Source organism: Saimiri boliviensis, chromosome X, assembly GCF_048565385.1.
Source record: "Saimiri boliviensis isolate mSaiBol1 chromosome X, mSaiBol1.pri, whole genome shotgun sequence".
Lineage (NCBI taxonomy): Eukaryota > Metazoa > Chordata > Mammalia > Primates > Cebidae > Saimiri > Saimiri boliviensis.
Genome location: NC_133470.1, coordinates 129,290,850 through 129,306,393, shown reverse-complemented (window position 1 = coordinate 129,306,393; position 15,544 = coordinate 129,290,850). Strand labels below are relative to the sequence as shown.

Here is a 15,544-nt window from a genome sequence, read left to right as displayed (position 1 = left end):
TGGAGCATAGCCAGCATGGAGGAGAGCTTTGTGAAATGAGATCAAAGAGGCATCTGGGGGCTCCACCTATAGGCCCTCAAAAGTCTAATGGAAGGAGTTGGATTTTACTCTAAATACAGCCGGAAGCCATTGAAAAGTTTTAAGCAGGGAACCTGACATAATTTAATAGTGAACGTTCATGTTTTCTTCTATTGGCATAAAAATAAAGCCAGAGATCACCAGATTGTCACTGTTTCTGTAATGGTGTTCTGTGGTTCAAACTTCATATTCTTTATTTTGATTTTTCAGCTGCCAAGAAGTGAAAGATGAAGCCACCATTTCTTCTGGCCCTTGTGGTCTGTTCTGTAGTCAGCACAAATCTGAAGATGGTGTCAAAGAGAAATTCTGGTAAGTTGTTGGCAACTTGCCACTATTTGGTCGAAAATGTATCGTTTTTGTGAGCATCCAGAGGGCATCTGCGCCTTTAACTGTAAATATCTTTAAACAGAAACACTTCTATTTCAGTTATGCTGGAAAGTAGCCAAAATAAAAATGAGGTTTAAGCCTACTACTGAGAAATTGTTTGGAAACCAATAGAATTTTGTTAAACTTCAATGACCAATATACTCAGTGGATAATGAAATGTTAAGGGCCTGCTTAGAGTTGGTTACATTTGCTAGTGAATAAACAAGTGGGAGCAAACATTTACAAATGGGAGGATAAGAAACCTTTCAAAATATGTATCTTTTGCCTCCTAATTAAGTGTGTAGCATTACAATTTAAAGCCTTTGCTAAATATCTGTGAGTTTTAGTTCCTTATAGTAATACCCAGTTGCTAACAGGCAGAGGTTTATTGCCTCCAAGTTCAGGATTATTAGCTAATTGCCCAAAGAGGAATTTTCTTGAGAAGAAATATCTATTCCTAGAACATGGTGGTCTGGCAGGCAGCCGTGATTGTACTAAGAGATTAGCTGTAGCCAGTAGATAGTCCAATCAAAGCTTAATCATTGTTTAATAATACTTGGATATATATGTCTTTCAGTTTTGATTACATATTCTAGCTGTAATTACAAACTATGCATGAGATTTTAATTGATTTTCTGTCTGTAATCATTCCAGTAAGATATTGAGAAATATATTATTATATGGAAACAAAAGATTATGCTGAGGCTTTCTACTGGTTTCTAATTCACTTATTTCTGAGAATTAAATGTGTTTTATTTACTTTCTCTTTAAGTATCAAACCTAGGCAATAAAATGTATGCTTTTCAAAGCAATAAATGCGGGTAGAAGAAGGTGCTTAGAGTTTGGTTAATGTTTGTTTCCTGAGGTAAGAATATTTACTAATTGAAATAGCTAACAAATAGTTTTGTTCTTCAATTGATAGTATATTAATAATTTTTTCCAAAAGTGGGTAATTTATCACAGACTATAGAGTAACACTGCTGAAGTCCAAAGGATCCTGGACTGATAAAGATAGGGCAATATATTGGCTTTTTCTCTTCTTATAGACTCAGGTCTACATCTAAATTACTTTTGTATATTGTGACTCTCTTTCAGCTGAATTTGTGTTTAACATTTTACCTATTATCTCTCCAACTCAGCATATCATTCATGGCTTCCTTTCCTTGCTTTACTTTTGAAGTTTTCAAGTCCCATTTTTACTTTCAATCTTGGTTTAAATTTATAGTTGCTGAAATAAAATACTTGGAAAGATTATTTAGTAGCAAACATGATGTATTGAACCAGATTGCATTTTCCTCATTTGATCATGTCATAATGTCTGGAGCAGAACTGAAAAGAAAAAAAAAAGGAGGGTTTAAAAAGTCATCTGTATTATGGTAGCTTAATTTAAGTAAAATCCAAGCTGAAAAAAAAATAAGTTGCGTGTCAATATATTCTGTTTTATATCTTGGTTTGCTTATTATATAAGAGAAGACAGGCTATTAAAAAAATGTATATATATATATATAGCCGGGCATGGTGGCTCACACAGGTAATCCCAGCACTTTGGGAGGCCAAGGTGGGTGGATTGCTTGTGCTCAGGAGTTTAAGACAAGCCTGGGCAACATGGTGAAACCCTATTTCTGCAACAACAACAAAAAAAGTAAAAATTAGCCAGACATGGTGGTGTACACCTGTAGTCCTAGCTACTCAGGAGGCTGAGGTGAGAGGATGGCTTCAGCCTGTGAGTCAGAGGTTGTAGTGAGCCAGGATCGTACTGCTGCCCCCCAGCCTGGGTGACAGAATCCGACCCTATCTCTAAATAAATAAATACACAGTTTATGATTGGTGCACATGTCATTAAAAGATCACCTTTTTAATGTTTTGCCTCTTCATTTTGCTTGTCAAGTGTGAGGTTATTTGCGGCTTACTAGGGGTTCTTAGCTTTGTTTTCTTACTGTGGACAAATGGCATCATATCTGCAGTCAGCTTTATTGAAAAAACATTACCCAAAAATATATTTTCCTTAGAGCCAAAGTGTTAGAATGGATTCAGTTTCTGCTTCCCTATCCCTTTATGCCTCACGCCCCCTCCATCCCTGCCAGGACAATAGCAATTGTGATATTGGAACAAAACTTCCTACAGGTCTGTGCAATGGAAATCATTTGAATGCACAGTTAGTTCTTTTCTTTTATGCCTTTCTCCTTCTGTTTATGGTGTATATGGCGTAGGCAGAAAAGACTAATAGGTTGGTGTTGGTTTGTGTTTGTCTCTCTGTGTGGTTTTTGTTTGTATGTTTATTTCATAAGACAAAAAAGATTGGACATGGGATGAATAAAAGACATCCTAAGTTGTCCATAACTGATGAAAATGAGGATACTTTGCAGCAGTTCTTTTCAACTCTACCCTTCTGTTTAGCCACCCCTATCATAACCTCCTCCTCAGCCCTATACCTCTATTAATATTATTATTTTATGTAGAAAATATAATTATTTGCACTCTCATTATAATAGTCGTATTTGAGTTACCAGATCTTTTGAGAAACAATAAAAATGCTTTGGAAAATTCGTAGTACAAATTTTTGCTTCAGGCAGCTTGTTAAGTCCTTTGCCCATTGCCAATCAAAGAGATCCAGGTTTAAGCTTGCATGGATGCTCTTCATGGAACCACTAATAGAACTCATAACTTTTATTTTTTTCCCATCTTTCCTTTCCTGAAGTCAAGAAATGAAAAACGGTGGCGTCCTTTATTCATTAACATTTATGACTGTTTAGTGCCAGATGTGAAGCTAGTTATGATTTCTATGCAGTTCGTTGTAGACAAGAGATCCCTTTCACTGAGATCTCTAGAACTGCTGTTGCTAATAGCCTCCCTTATGCACAAGACAGAGAGTAACAAGGCTTGAAGTTTTTTCTCCTGCACTTGTCAAACATGGAAAAGAACTTAGTAACAGATGTGAGTTAGGTTTTTGATTTTGAAGGTTGGTTTGTTTTAATCTACTCTGGGAACATATTGAAGCAGACCTGGTTCAGGGTGGTGTACAATTTTTAGAAGCTACAGCACAAGCTATGCTTCCCTGTAATGCCCATTCACACTGGGCAAGCCCAACCATCAAACCTGACTTCGAAAAGAGCAAAGATGGCTGTGAGACTGCATCTAGTTAGAACATGCTAAGAGGCACAGCATTTAATTTTAAGAACTGTAGCTGATTATTCTCATGTAAGTTTTTGGTCTTCTTTATGTAACACTCCTTCAGTATTCACTTTTTATAAATTTAGGACTGTATAGATAAAGGTCATTTGGAAAGCCTATTTTATAAAAAACAAGTTACTTAAAGGTGTCATTCTTTATGGCAGGAATTTGGCTAATATCTTGATGAAGGACAATGGCAGAAATGACCATTTCTTTTCCCAGTAGAGGACACAGGTACCTAAAACTAATTTTTAATGGGTAGGTGGGAGAAATTACTCTTCCTCAGGAAGTCACTCAACACCTTCTATTTAGCTGTTTTTTAACCTGAAAAATGATGTCCCCAGAATATACATGGACTTTATTATTTGGGACATTAAATTGTCCCCTTAACTTTCTTTTGGCTTTTGCTGCTGCTGCTGCTGCAGGAAAATGTGAGCCATGTTATTCAGTTGTTGGCATTCAGCTCTTCTAGCATGGACCTCTGTATCAGAGAAAACGTCAGTCTGATGAGAGGGTATGTTAATTTTCAACCAAAATTGGGTCATCTTGCAGTCAGTTTATCTGGAGGATGACCTAGCACAACAGCTTTTCACTGTTGGGATGAAAATTGCAGAGCTACCTGCATATCTCAATCAGCTAGAAAATGTAGTTCCCATTGGTAAGGAGGATTTGCAGACTTGCTGGCACACAGTGGGTACTTAAAGATGTATTTTCGATGGACTTGAACAGGACCACTAAGTTCCATGTAATGAGAGAATGGCTTTATTTGGGGCTTTGGTTCATAATATTATAAAATTTTCTGATTATTGATGAGGAAATAGCAGTTTATTTTTGCTAAAATACATTTGTTCTAGAATTTCCAGTTAGAAAACTGAAGGAGAACATAAAAGCAAAAGTAGAGGTTATGTGAGCTTACATTTCTGGCAAAAGCTAAAAAGGGACTCTTATAGCACTTCCAAGTGTAAAGAAAATAAATTTTTTTGTGAAACCTATTGTTATATAATTAAAAATAAAATGAACCATGCTTTGAACCCTTCAAAGGAGACAATAAAATGTATTATTTTAAAATGCTGGTTAGAAGTAATGTTGCTTTATGGATATTCACATTATGCCTTTAGCTATGGAGTGTAAGAACACTAGAAGTTAGAAAATCCACAAGGTGCTATTGAGATCTCATCTCCTAAATGTATTCTAATAAGCTAGGATCAAGGAGGAAAACACATACGTATGATTTGTTCTTTAAATGAAAGGGACAATCTGAGACCTGGTACCTTTATCTCTCTTTTTTTTTTTTTTTTTTTTTTAAGACAGGGTTTCACCATGTTGGCCAGGCTGGTCTTGAATGCCTGACCTCATGTGATCCGCCTGCCTCGGCCTCCCAAAGTGTTGAGATTACAGGCGTGAGCCACCATGCCCGGCATGCCTTTATCTCTTTAATTAGGGTGACTTCTCTGGAGGAAACTGGATCTTTGAAGAAAGGGAAAGTGGTACTAGAAGAATTGGTTAGGTCATTGGAAGTGATATAGGACAATGTTTGGAATATCAGAGAAAATTTAGAGCAACTAGATAATAGACAGGGATGAGAGATATCAGAAAGAATTTGTGGCCAGAATTGAGCTGAGTGAAATACACTTATTGAATAAGTCGAAGGGGAAATAATTTTAGGGTTCTTATCATTGAATTTTATATAGCCAAAGGTATACTTGTTGAACTTTTACTGTATGTGCAACATTATACTAGTCTTGAGGTGGGGCTGAGGGGCAAAGAAAACAAATAAAAACTCCCTTGTTTAAAATACTTAATACATTGGGACCAACGAATGGCTAAGCAAATAATGGTTTTAGGATTTATTAGGGAGGGTCAAGTGTAGGTCCTGTTCTCTGGCATGTTCCATTCCCTAAAGGTAGGACCTTTCCGGAGTTGTAGCTGTATGCTCATATGTTAACAAGATATTCCCTAGCACTGCTAATCCTTTAATATCTTCTTCCATTATCAATCCTGTAGTGGTCATTCCCCAATGATAAACCTTTAGCAGTCTTTCCCAGGGCATGTTCAGTCCACTTCTCAATCAGGGGTGCACAGGGAACCCCTACACAGATCTCATGGGCTCCCCTCTGGGAAGCTCTCTCCTTTTACTGGAAGTTCTAGCCATTTTAGATGACCCAAACACCAATTTCTGTAGCTCAAGCTCAGTGATATCACTGGGCTCTGTTAGGACTCGAACTCACCAAGCCATAGCTGGGGAATTGATCCCATGCCCCCTCCATTCCCAGATGGAGAGCTGGGTTGATTGTGGGGCTCACATCATTAGTCTTCCTTTTCACTGAGATCACAGCTTACCACTGCCTGAATACTATTGCTTTATATATTTCTTCCAATTTTCTTGTTGCTTACTGTGGGAGAGCTAGTCTAGTTTTAGTTACTTCTTCATAGCCTGAAATGGAAGTTTTCCTATTACCTTTGATACCCCATTATTCTTTGACTGCTTTCTGTCATAAAGAAGTTGTGCTAGGGTTACCTTGGTACTGATTCTTTTTAGTGGAAAATGATATTTAGAAATGTTCTTTTTTTCTTTTAAATTGTTATTTCATTGAGATACTTCCAATTCAAATCCAGCATCATAGGACTCTTCCTTATCTTTCTCCATTCCATATTTGTATTTCCTTTTTCCACAATGAGAACCCTTATTCTCAACAACATCAATATATTTACTTGTTTTGTTCTATAAGTTATATAAAATAGTTTTAGAATGTCTGCATTAAAGCCACTACAAACAACAAACCTACTAAAGAAGTACAAGGTATTTTATGCTTCTTTTTGTCTTTAGAATTCATCCCACTAAAGTTGTACAGCCAGAGTGATATGTTCATAACTTGCTTGAATTAATTTCTTTTTCTCCGTGGTTATGTAATTCAATGTATAAGTATGTTAATTTGTGTTTTTATACAATTAGCCTTTTTATCCTTTTGGATTTTATTTTTAAATACATAAACTGTTTATATTATTGAAAATTCAATATTATTGAAAAAATGATGAATTGAATTAGTCTCACTCCCATACTTATCCCTTCTACCTGGTCTCACATATACCCTAGTTGTAATCAGTTCCTTTAGTTTCTGATACTTCCTTTCTTATTCTTTTTTGCACAAATCAATGTGCATTTGGTTCCGCTTGTTTCATAATAGCAAAAAATAATTATTTAATTTTTTGGTTCTTGCTTTTTTTTTCCACTTATGTATCTTGGAAGTCAAGGAGTTTGGATTGTGTTAATATTTTTCCTTATTACAATTGTGTATCATGCTTAATAAAAGTTCAAATAATGTTAAAATAGAAAAATCTCTTGTTTGTATTCCTAGAGTCAACTCATGATGAAATTTTTTATAGATTCTTCCAGCTAGTTTCTTTGGATATGTATGTATATAGATGATTTATCTATCCTAAATTATATACATTTTTCAAACTTGGAATCATACTGTGCATACTATTCTCCAACCTGATATTACTTCACATGATATTTAAATATATAACTTCTAATTCTTTACACAATATACCTAAATCATATTTTTAAATGCTGTGAAATAGTCCATTGTCCAGACTTAAAAATAAACCAATGCTCTGTTTATGGAAATTAGAGTTTTATCTGTAGGTTTTGCTATTGCAAAACAATGCTGCAAGGAGCACCCTATTACATAGACTTTAGTGCACCAGAAGAGCAAACATTTTTGTAGGCTAGATTCCTAGAAGTGGAAATGTTGGATAAAGTTTTTATTTAAAATTTTAAATGATACTGACAAATTGCCTACCAGTGTCACTGTGCCAATTTTGCCAATCTAAATCCAAATGAAAAATATTTCATTGTTTACTAAAATCTCCAGTTTGGCTATTATGAGTACGTTCTTTGGATTCAAATAATCTTAGAAGTGTGTGTGTGTGTGTATGTGTGTGTGTGTGTGTGAGAGAGAGAGAGAGAGAGAGAGAGAGAGAGAGAGAGAGAGAGAGAGATCAGCAGCAAAACAATCCATACAGCAAAAATCTCTGCCTATTCCATTAAGTTTGGCAAAAAAGAATGGCAGAGAAGAGAATGTGAGTTAACAACTAAGTTCATTATTATTTTGGTTGTTCCACAACATCAACATCTGATATGACTGACATATTAAAGTTCTTTCTGATACTGGTTCTCTTTAAATGAAAAGGTGTAGATAATTAAGTTAATTATTTAATGGAAGCTGGAAAGTCTGAAAACAATTCCATTTGGGGATTTTATTCAGCTCTGTAGCATCATCCAAATACAGAAGTTACCAAGCTTGGTATCATGTTGGATTTGTTACTGTCCACAAGGTTGAAGAATGAGAGAGAAGAAAGAATAACTGAGCCTTCTATTAATTTTGATGTTGGGATTTATCCCATCCGTAAGAACAGCCAAGGACTGCAGTGAATAAGCTCCTTTCTACTGTGTTGTTTTGGAATGAAAAAATATTTTATCTGCCAGAGTGGAGGCATACTTTGAATGTCTGTTGGTGAATTTCTATCATAACCCAACTCATGTAGACATGTCAGTCTAAAGTGCATCCCTGTGGCTTTGCTGACTTCTATAGGTGTAATTCGCCCTAAATGAAATATGTGCTCTGTAAAAGCACACCCTTAATGCCTATTGTAGTTTGGTTCCTGGAGAAGGCTAGCACCCAGAGATTTCTTAGCATATGCATGACATTCCTAGTCCATCAGAGAAACATTAAATATGCAGTTTTAAACTTCCATTCATATTCTGATTCTTGCCCTCTTTTTGCTTCCATGTGTTTACTTGAAACCATCATAGTTAAGCATGATATTTTGTGAGGCTTGCACCAGGACTATTTTCTAAAAAATGCTTTAACATTCAATGACCTTCCCCCAGGCTAAGAAGAGTCAGGCCCTGCTTCTCTCTGTGGGTGATGAGTTATGAAAGTTGTAAGTGTGCTCTCCCTAAATGGTTACAGACGAGAAACACATGGTTTTTAAGAGGCACCCATTAAACCCTTAAGATTAATGGCGTGTATCTGGCATCTTTGTGGAGAAACAAGACAGTGGTTTCCTGATATCAAATTCTGCCAAGGATTGTCTTAGAAACATGGCATTAACCAATTCACCAAACATGCAAGGAAACTATATAAAATGTCTTATGATGGGTCCCTCTGAGTGATTCAGAAATTGACCAGACATGCTTTTTGCCCCCTTAGGAAACCAGTAAATCATAGGGGAAGGGAGAAACTAACATGCATTGAGTTCTCCTATATGCCAGGCACTTTGCATACATTGTCTCCTTATACAAAGAAACTGAGGTAGGTAGGTCCTACTCTTGTTCTCCATATAGGGAAACAGAGACTTAGAGTAGCTAAATAATTTGGCCATTCTCCTACATAGCTAGTAATTGGCAGAGCCAGTATTTAAACCCAGATTTGTCTGACTCCAGAGTCCTGCTCTTGAACACTCATCCCTGCTGTGCCTTTGTGTGGACATCATTAACCTCATTTTAAAAATGAGAAGACTCAAGCACAGGGAGGGTGAATTTATCTGAGGTCCCCAACCATTAATTGACAAATTCAGGTTTCAGATGATGGACTGATTCCAAAGTTTATGCTCTTTCCATGACACCATGGATATGTCTTATTTACAACTCTTATAAAAGGCATAATATAATAGTCATATAAGAGGCACAGATATAGTTCATATCAAGGGGATACTATTTTCAGCTGGGTGTGAGGGTGATTAGGGAAGGCTTCATGGGATAGGCATCATTTGACATTGACTGCCAAGACTGGATTGGGCAGACTGGATTGGGGTAGGGATGGGGGATGGTATTCTGAGCAGAGGGTATAACAAGAGCAAATATATGGATGCATAAAGTGCAGGATATTTTTGAATATGAAGTGGCCTAGATTGACTGGAGGATAGTATAAGATTCAACTAGTTAGGAAACATATTTGCCAAGAAACAAGTAGCTAGACAGAGGGTGTTTTGAATACCACCCCAATTTTAAAATTATAGGAAATATTTTGAGTCCAGAAAGGAAATGCTGGTTAAGGCGCCTTAGATTGGAAGGCAGGGGCAAGGTTGCTGAGGCATTCTAGCTCTGGGCTAGTGTTTTTGTTCACATGCTTTACATTTGCCATAATAGGAAGATTTAATCAGAGCTTTGTTTTCAGTCATGAAAATTTCTTTTGAATAAAAAAACGGAGTAAGGCATTATCCTTAATTAAAAATCAGAATAAATCTTATTTATCTGTATCTTCAGCTTCTGCGAATTAATTTTTTTTTTTTTTTAAGTAAAGGAACTTGTTTCTGGTCTTAACATTACCAGCAGGTGGCACTGTAATACATTCCTTCCGTAGCTCTGAAGTAGCATTTTACCATCCCATGGATGTCTTCAGAGTCTGAAATTAGAAGGAATAACAGCTTTATAGTCACCATAGTGTGATTGGTCTAATCTTTGCACACATGTACTAAGTACTACTCCCCCACCATGATTCTTTAGTTTTTGAGAGCTATTATGCTTAGGTTCTCACTAAACTACTTCTGAATCTTTTCATTTTTTCCCAAGAAGGTGACTGTGAAGCACAGCTCTTGCTACTTTTCAAGCAGTGCTTCAAAGTTAGGCATTCAAAAGCCAAAGACAGAAGAAGTTATGAGATTGGCAAATTTGACCTTTGGCACTGCCCCCGTGGCCACTTTGCTTTCAATATCTTTGTTTGTTTCTTGGGCATTTGGCCCTCCCCAAGGCTGAAGAGGATTCAAGAGTCACATTTTTCTTGACCTTTACTCAGAGCTTTCCTATTCTTTGATAGGTGACAGCTAGTTATATCTTTAAACCAATCCAGACTGATACCCTGAAACACTACTGAGCATTTGATGCAATGCTGTTGGACACACTTCTTCTTTTTTGACACTCTCTTCTTCTGCTCTAGTGATATCACTTTATCCTGGGTCTGTCTGTTTCTTTCTGGTCATTTTTTCCCCAGTCTTCATCATTATCTTACTTTTCTCTGCCTATCCCTTGAAAGTTGCTTTTCTCCAGCGTTTTCTTCTTGATACTCTTTTTAACAAACCACTTTATACTTTCCCAAAGTTTCTACTCCTTTGGTATTAACTATCTACCCTGTTGGTGCTTCTCAGCAGTATCTGCATGTTGGAACCACATAGGGAGATTTTATACCATATTCTTGTACAGGTGCCACCCCCAAGGTTACTGACTTATTTGGGTTGGGGTCTGGGAATCTGTAGGTTTTTTGTCCATCTATTTGTTTTAACTCCTAGCTGATTCTAATGTGTAGCTAAGGATGAGAACCCCTAACCTATTAAGGTTTCTGGCAATCCAGTCTTTATGTCTTCTGAGTTACATGCATTATTTTCCCTCTAGGCATATTCACGTGGCTGTCCTACAGGCACTTTGAACTTCAAAACTCAATTTTTAATCTCTTTAAATTCCACCTTTCTCATGTGCCCCATCTTGGTTTAAATGACATTATTATTCTATTAGGTCCAGAATATGTGGTGTGACTTTCAAATCTGTAACTTTCCATATTCAGTAATCACCAAGTTCTGATTTGAATTCTCAAATATCTTCTAAACTCCCTGTATTAGACAGAGTTCTCCATAGGGAAAGAATGAATAGGATAGTTGTATACGTGAAAGGGAGTCTATTAAGGAGAACTGACTCACATGGTCACAATGTGAAGTCTCACGATAGGCCATCTGCTAGCTGAGGAGGAAGTCAACAGTGTCTCAGTCCAAGTCCAAAAGCCTAAAAAGCAAGAAAGCCAACAGCGCAGCCTTCAGTCTGTGGCTGAAGGCCTGAGAGCCTCCAGCAAATCACTGGTGTAAGTACAAGAGTACAAAGGCCAAAGAACCTGGAGTCTGACATCCAAGGGTGGGAAGCATCCAGCACAGGAAAAAGATGAAAGCCAGAAGACTCAGCAAGCCAGTTTATCCCACCTTCTTCCACCTGCTTTGTTCTAGGCATGCTGGCAGTCGATTGGATGGTGCCCACTAATACTGAGGGTGGGGGGCTGCCTCTCAGGTCCACTGACTCAAATTTTATCTCCTCTGGCAACATCCTCAAAGACACACCCAGAAACAATAGCAGTCATCTAGGTGTCCTTCAGTCCAATCAAGTTGACAACTAATATTAACCAACACACCACTCCACTTATGTTCTTTTTGAATAATTTTGATTTTTATTTTAGATTTGGGGGTACACATATGCAGGTTTGTTACATGGATACATTGTGTGACACCAAGGTTTGAGGTACATATGGTCCTGTCACCCAGGTAGTGAGCATAGTACCCAATAGGTAGTCACCCCACACTTCTTCATCCTATTTGCTGCTGACCTAGTTCAGTCTTTCATAATTTCTTACAGCCCCTTCTACATTCCTGCCCATTTTCCATAATACTTGTAAATGGTGTTTTTACTTGTTTGCTTTTTTAAAATTATACATATACAGCAATTTGCAAGCATTTATTCCATTGTCTGATAAACATTGTAGATTAACTACTAGAAGCAAGACCTCTACTTATGAAATAAAACTCCTTTGACTCCCTATTGCATACAGGATAAAGGCAAAGTGCCTTGTGACATGTGATATATGGCATACAAGACCCTTAATTTATTCCTTAGTTCACTTATTCAATTATTAAATATTCAATGCCCCATAATAGGTACTGCGCTAATTTTTATATACATATAAAAACACGTGATATTATATATGTATGTATAGGTATATACATAAGCATGTACGTACACACACACACACACAAAATCCATTTTGGCTCCAGGCTCCTCAGCCCTATTTTTATACCACTTGCATAGGCCACACGCCTCTTCACACAAGAGCCATCCTGAGTTATTTATCATTCTGAAAAGGAACTGTTCATATTCCCAACTCTGAGCATTTTCTCCTATGCTTTGCTTTTCTTGTGAATAAGTCCCTAACTTCTCTGCCTTTTGATGATACTACTCATCTTTGAAGAACCATTTCAAATGTCATTTTCTCTGTGTACCTTTCCTTAGACTGCCCCCACCCATCCACCTCTTCCAGGCAGAATTAATTGTCCTTCCTCTGTGCTTATGTAGCATTTTGTTTAGACTTCTATACTGGAACTGATCATATTGCGATTTAGTTATTTGTATGTCTCTCTTTTCTACCACACCTGGGAAATTTTTGAAGGCAAAACTTGTTTCCTTGATTCTCTATATCTGGTAGACTGCCTTGTACATAGTAGCTTATATACAAATGTTTATTAGATAATTGAATAGATGCTTGTGGATTACTGGCACCCTAGCAGTCTTTAGGGACACAACACATGAGATAGAAAGTGATTAAATAACCTTGAAAAACTGAGTATTCCACCATCACAGTTTGAAAGCGTGGCCAGAGCACAGCCTGCCTACTCTCAGGTTTTGCTGTTTTGACAAGGAAGATTTATCCATGCAATCAGGGCCTTTGAAACTATCCTCATCTGCAGAGCCCACATTCACATAGACTTTATAGTTTATAATGAGATTTTAATGTCTGAACACCACCCACCTCAGTGCTCAATGACTTGGCTTATTTATGATTCATGTATGAACTAGCTAAGAACAGAGAGCATGGTGGGCTGGGAAAGGGCAGGCCAATTGCTTTCTTTTTCTCAAGAGAAAATATCATCTATATGGCCTGGAATTACAAAGAGCCTTAAGAAAATGCTGTGTAAATGAACACTCAAGGTTTCTTCCTTAAATCTAGACCATGGGATCCCATATTTAAACTTATGCCTGTGCTACAAAACATTAGACAAAACAATACCAGTGAAAGAATGGTGATGAACAGGTCTTAAACCCTATGTAGAGCAAATGTTTGGGGCAGTGTTTTCTTTTACACAGCATATCCAGTAGAATGACAGTATAAAGGAAGTAGAACCCAAATTGTCAGGGGATTAGGAGGGCTTGGTTTTATCAGCATGCTGCTCTATTGGTCACGTCTAAGTTAGCCTTTTTGTAGAGCCACTGCATCTTATCTTTCCTTTTTACTTTTGTTCAAAGCCAAGTCTCCCAGCAATTTGAGCTCTTCCTCAGTCACTCTAATTTCTCCTTTGATAGTAGATCCTAGACTTCTTTTACTTCTACCCATTTTGTTCAGTCCCTAAGTGTCATTCTCAAATCCTTTGGGTTTCACCTAACTGCCATTCAGCCAAAGCTGTTGATAATAATTTCAGTTTACTTAGAATTAATTTAGTGTTCTTAGAGAGCTGGTCAATTTGTAAGATGTATAAAATCTGATTTTGAACGAAAGAAACTTACCTTATTTCCTGATTAGAACTTGAATGTCATAAAAATGAAAACTGTACAGTGAAGGGGCCCTTGGCACATAATTGTTTAAAATCCATTACCAGCTGTGTATTTTTGCACCTTCCTTTTCTAGTTGTTCCTTCAAGATATGGACTGGAGCCCATGAATGACACTAAAATGTGGCTCACCTACTCATTCTGCTGATTAAAAAAATAAACAGAAATCACATTACTTCTGGTGAATGCCATGACCAGGATGTTAGATAAAAACACCCTTAGGGGCCTTGACAATTTGTTGCCAGAATGACCTTTGTTTATGCAGTTGCTTTTTAGTCTGAAAGGGGCCTTTCCATTTATTCTTAGAAGGTATGAACTCTGACCACAGTATTTTGATTCCCAGGCTGCGCGGCTTAATTCTCTTGCAAACAAGAACAAGGAAGGGAATAAATAGTTCCATGTCCTGGGTAATCACATCTTCCTCTTTTCTAATGTGGTTTTAGGATTTTTATCTTTGTACTTTTTTTCCTTGAGTTTTATGATGGGTCTTGTCATACTCTCTGACTTTCCATGGATTTTATCAGAAAACATTTGTATCATCAGATTTTTGGATCCATCACTTTGGATTTGGTGCCCTTTTTGCTGTTCTCGGTAAGAGCTTTGTCTGCCATTTTCACATTCTTGATTATTTATGCTGCTTTAAATGTCCATTTGAGAAAGTGGTCAGATTTTTTTTCCACTGAGAAACCAGGGTAATGATCTTTTGCATCACTTTGCATAAAATTAACATGTTGATTTTCTATAAACCCATAGGTTACAGGTTAATTTACATAAACCTGGCATTCAGGAAGCTCAACCTTTACCTTGTCAAGGAAAATGAAAGAAATCAGGGCAGCTGAAATTAAGTATATTCAAGCCATCAGAAAATGGGGTGAGCAAAAAGGAGCTATGGGGTAGAAACTTTTCATAGTTCCTTATAGTTACACTCACAAAATATTAATGTGTTAGAGGACCAGACAGGTTTTTCAATCCAGTCTTTTCCCAGTGTAGAAATCTCATTGAGAGCATACCACACAGGTGACGGTCCAGCTGATAGTTACACTCGTAGAACAAAGTGCCTAGTAAAGCAGACTCTTTAATTTGGAATGCTTTTAAATGTTAGGAAGCGAAAATCTGTTCTTTTGTGAACTCCTATTAATGGTTCTTAGCTCTGCCTCCTAACATCAATCTAATCCAGTGATTCTTAATTTAGAGTCCATGGACAAGGCTTAAATGAGTCCACAACCCCCCTGAAACTATATGCAAAATTGTATGTGTGGGCATGTGTGAATGTATGTGTATATCCATAGCTTTCATTAAATTTTCAAAAGGGCATATGATCCTGAATCAGGGATAGCTTAATAAACATACATCTTGTGCAGCTGTACTAGGCCCCACACTCAAAAGAGACCTGTACTTGGTTTAATGCTTTCTGTTACCATCTTGAAATTCTTAATAATTTTTAAACATAGATCCTGAATTTTTATTTTGCACTCGGTCCTGTAGGTTATAGGAGAATTACCCCCAATGACATGAAGTTATAAAAAATCAGTAAAATTTCTGAAAACTGAATCTTTGGATAGTTCTACTT

General features: G+C 37.0%; 1 protein-coding gene across 1 annotated transcript in view; it reads left to right on the top strand.

Annotated features, from left to right (window-relative positions):
- IL1RAPL2 (interleukin 1 receptor accessory protein like 2) overlaps positions 1–15,544 on the top strand; it is a 1,129,803-nt gene that overhangs the window by 63,774 nt on the left and 1,050,485 nt on the right. The window contains exon 2 of the mRNA XM_003935894.2: positions 289–387. Coding sequence (XP_003935943.1) covers positions 306–387 — 82 coding nt within the window. The 5' untranslated portion in view covers positions 289–305. The remainder of the gene's footprint in view (positions 1–288; positions 388–15,544) is intronic.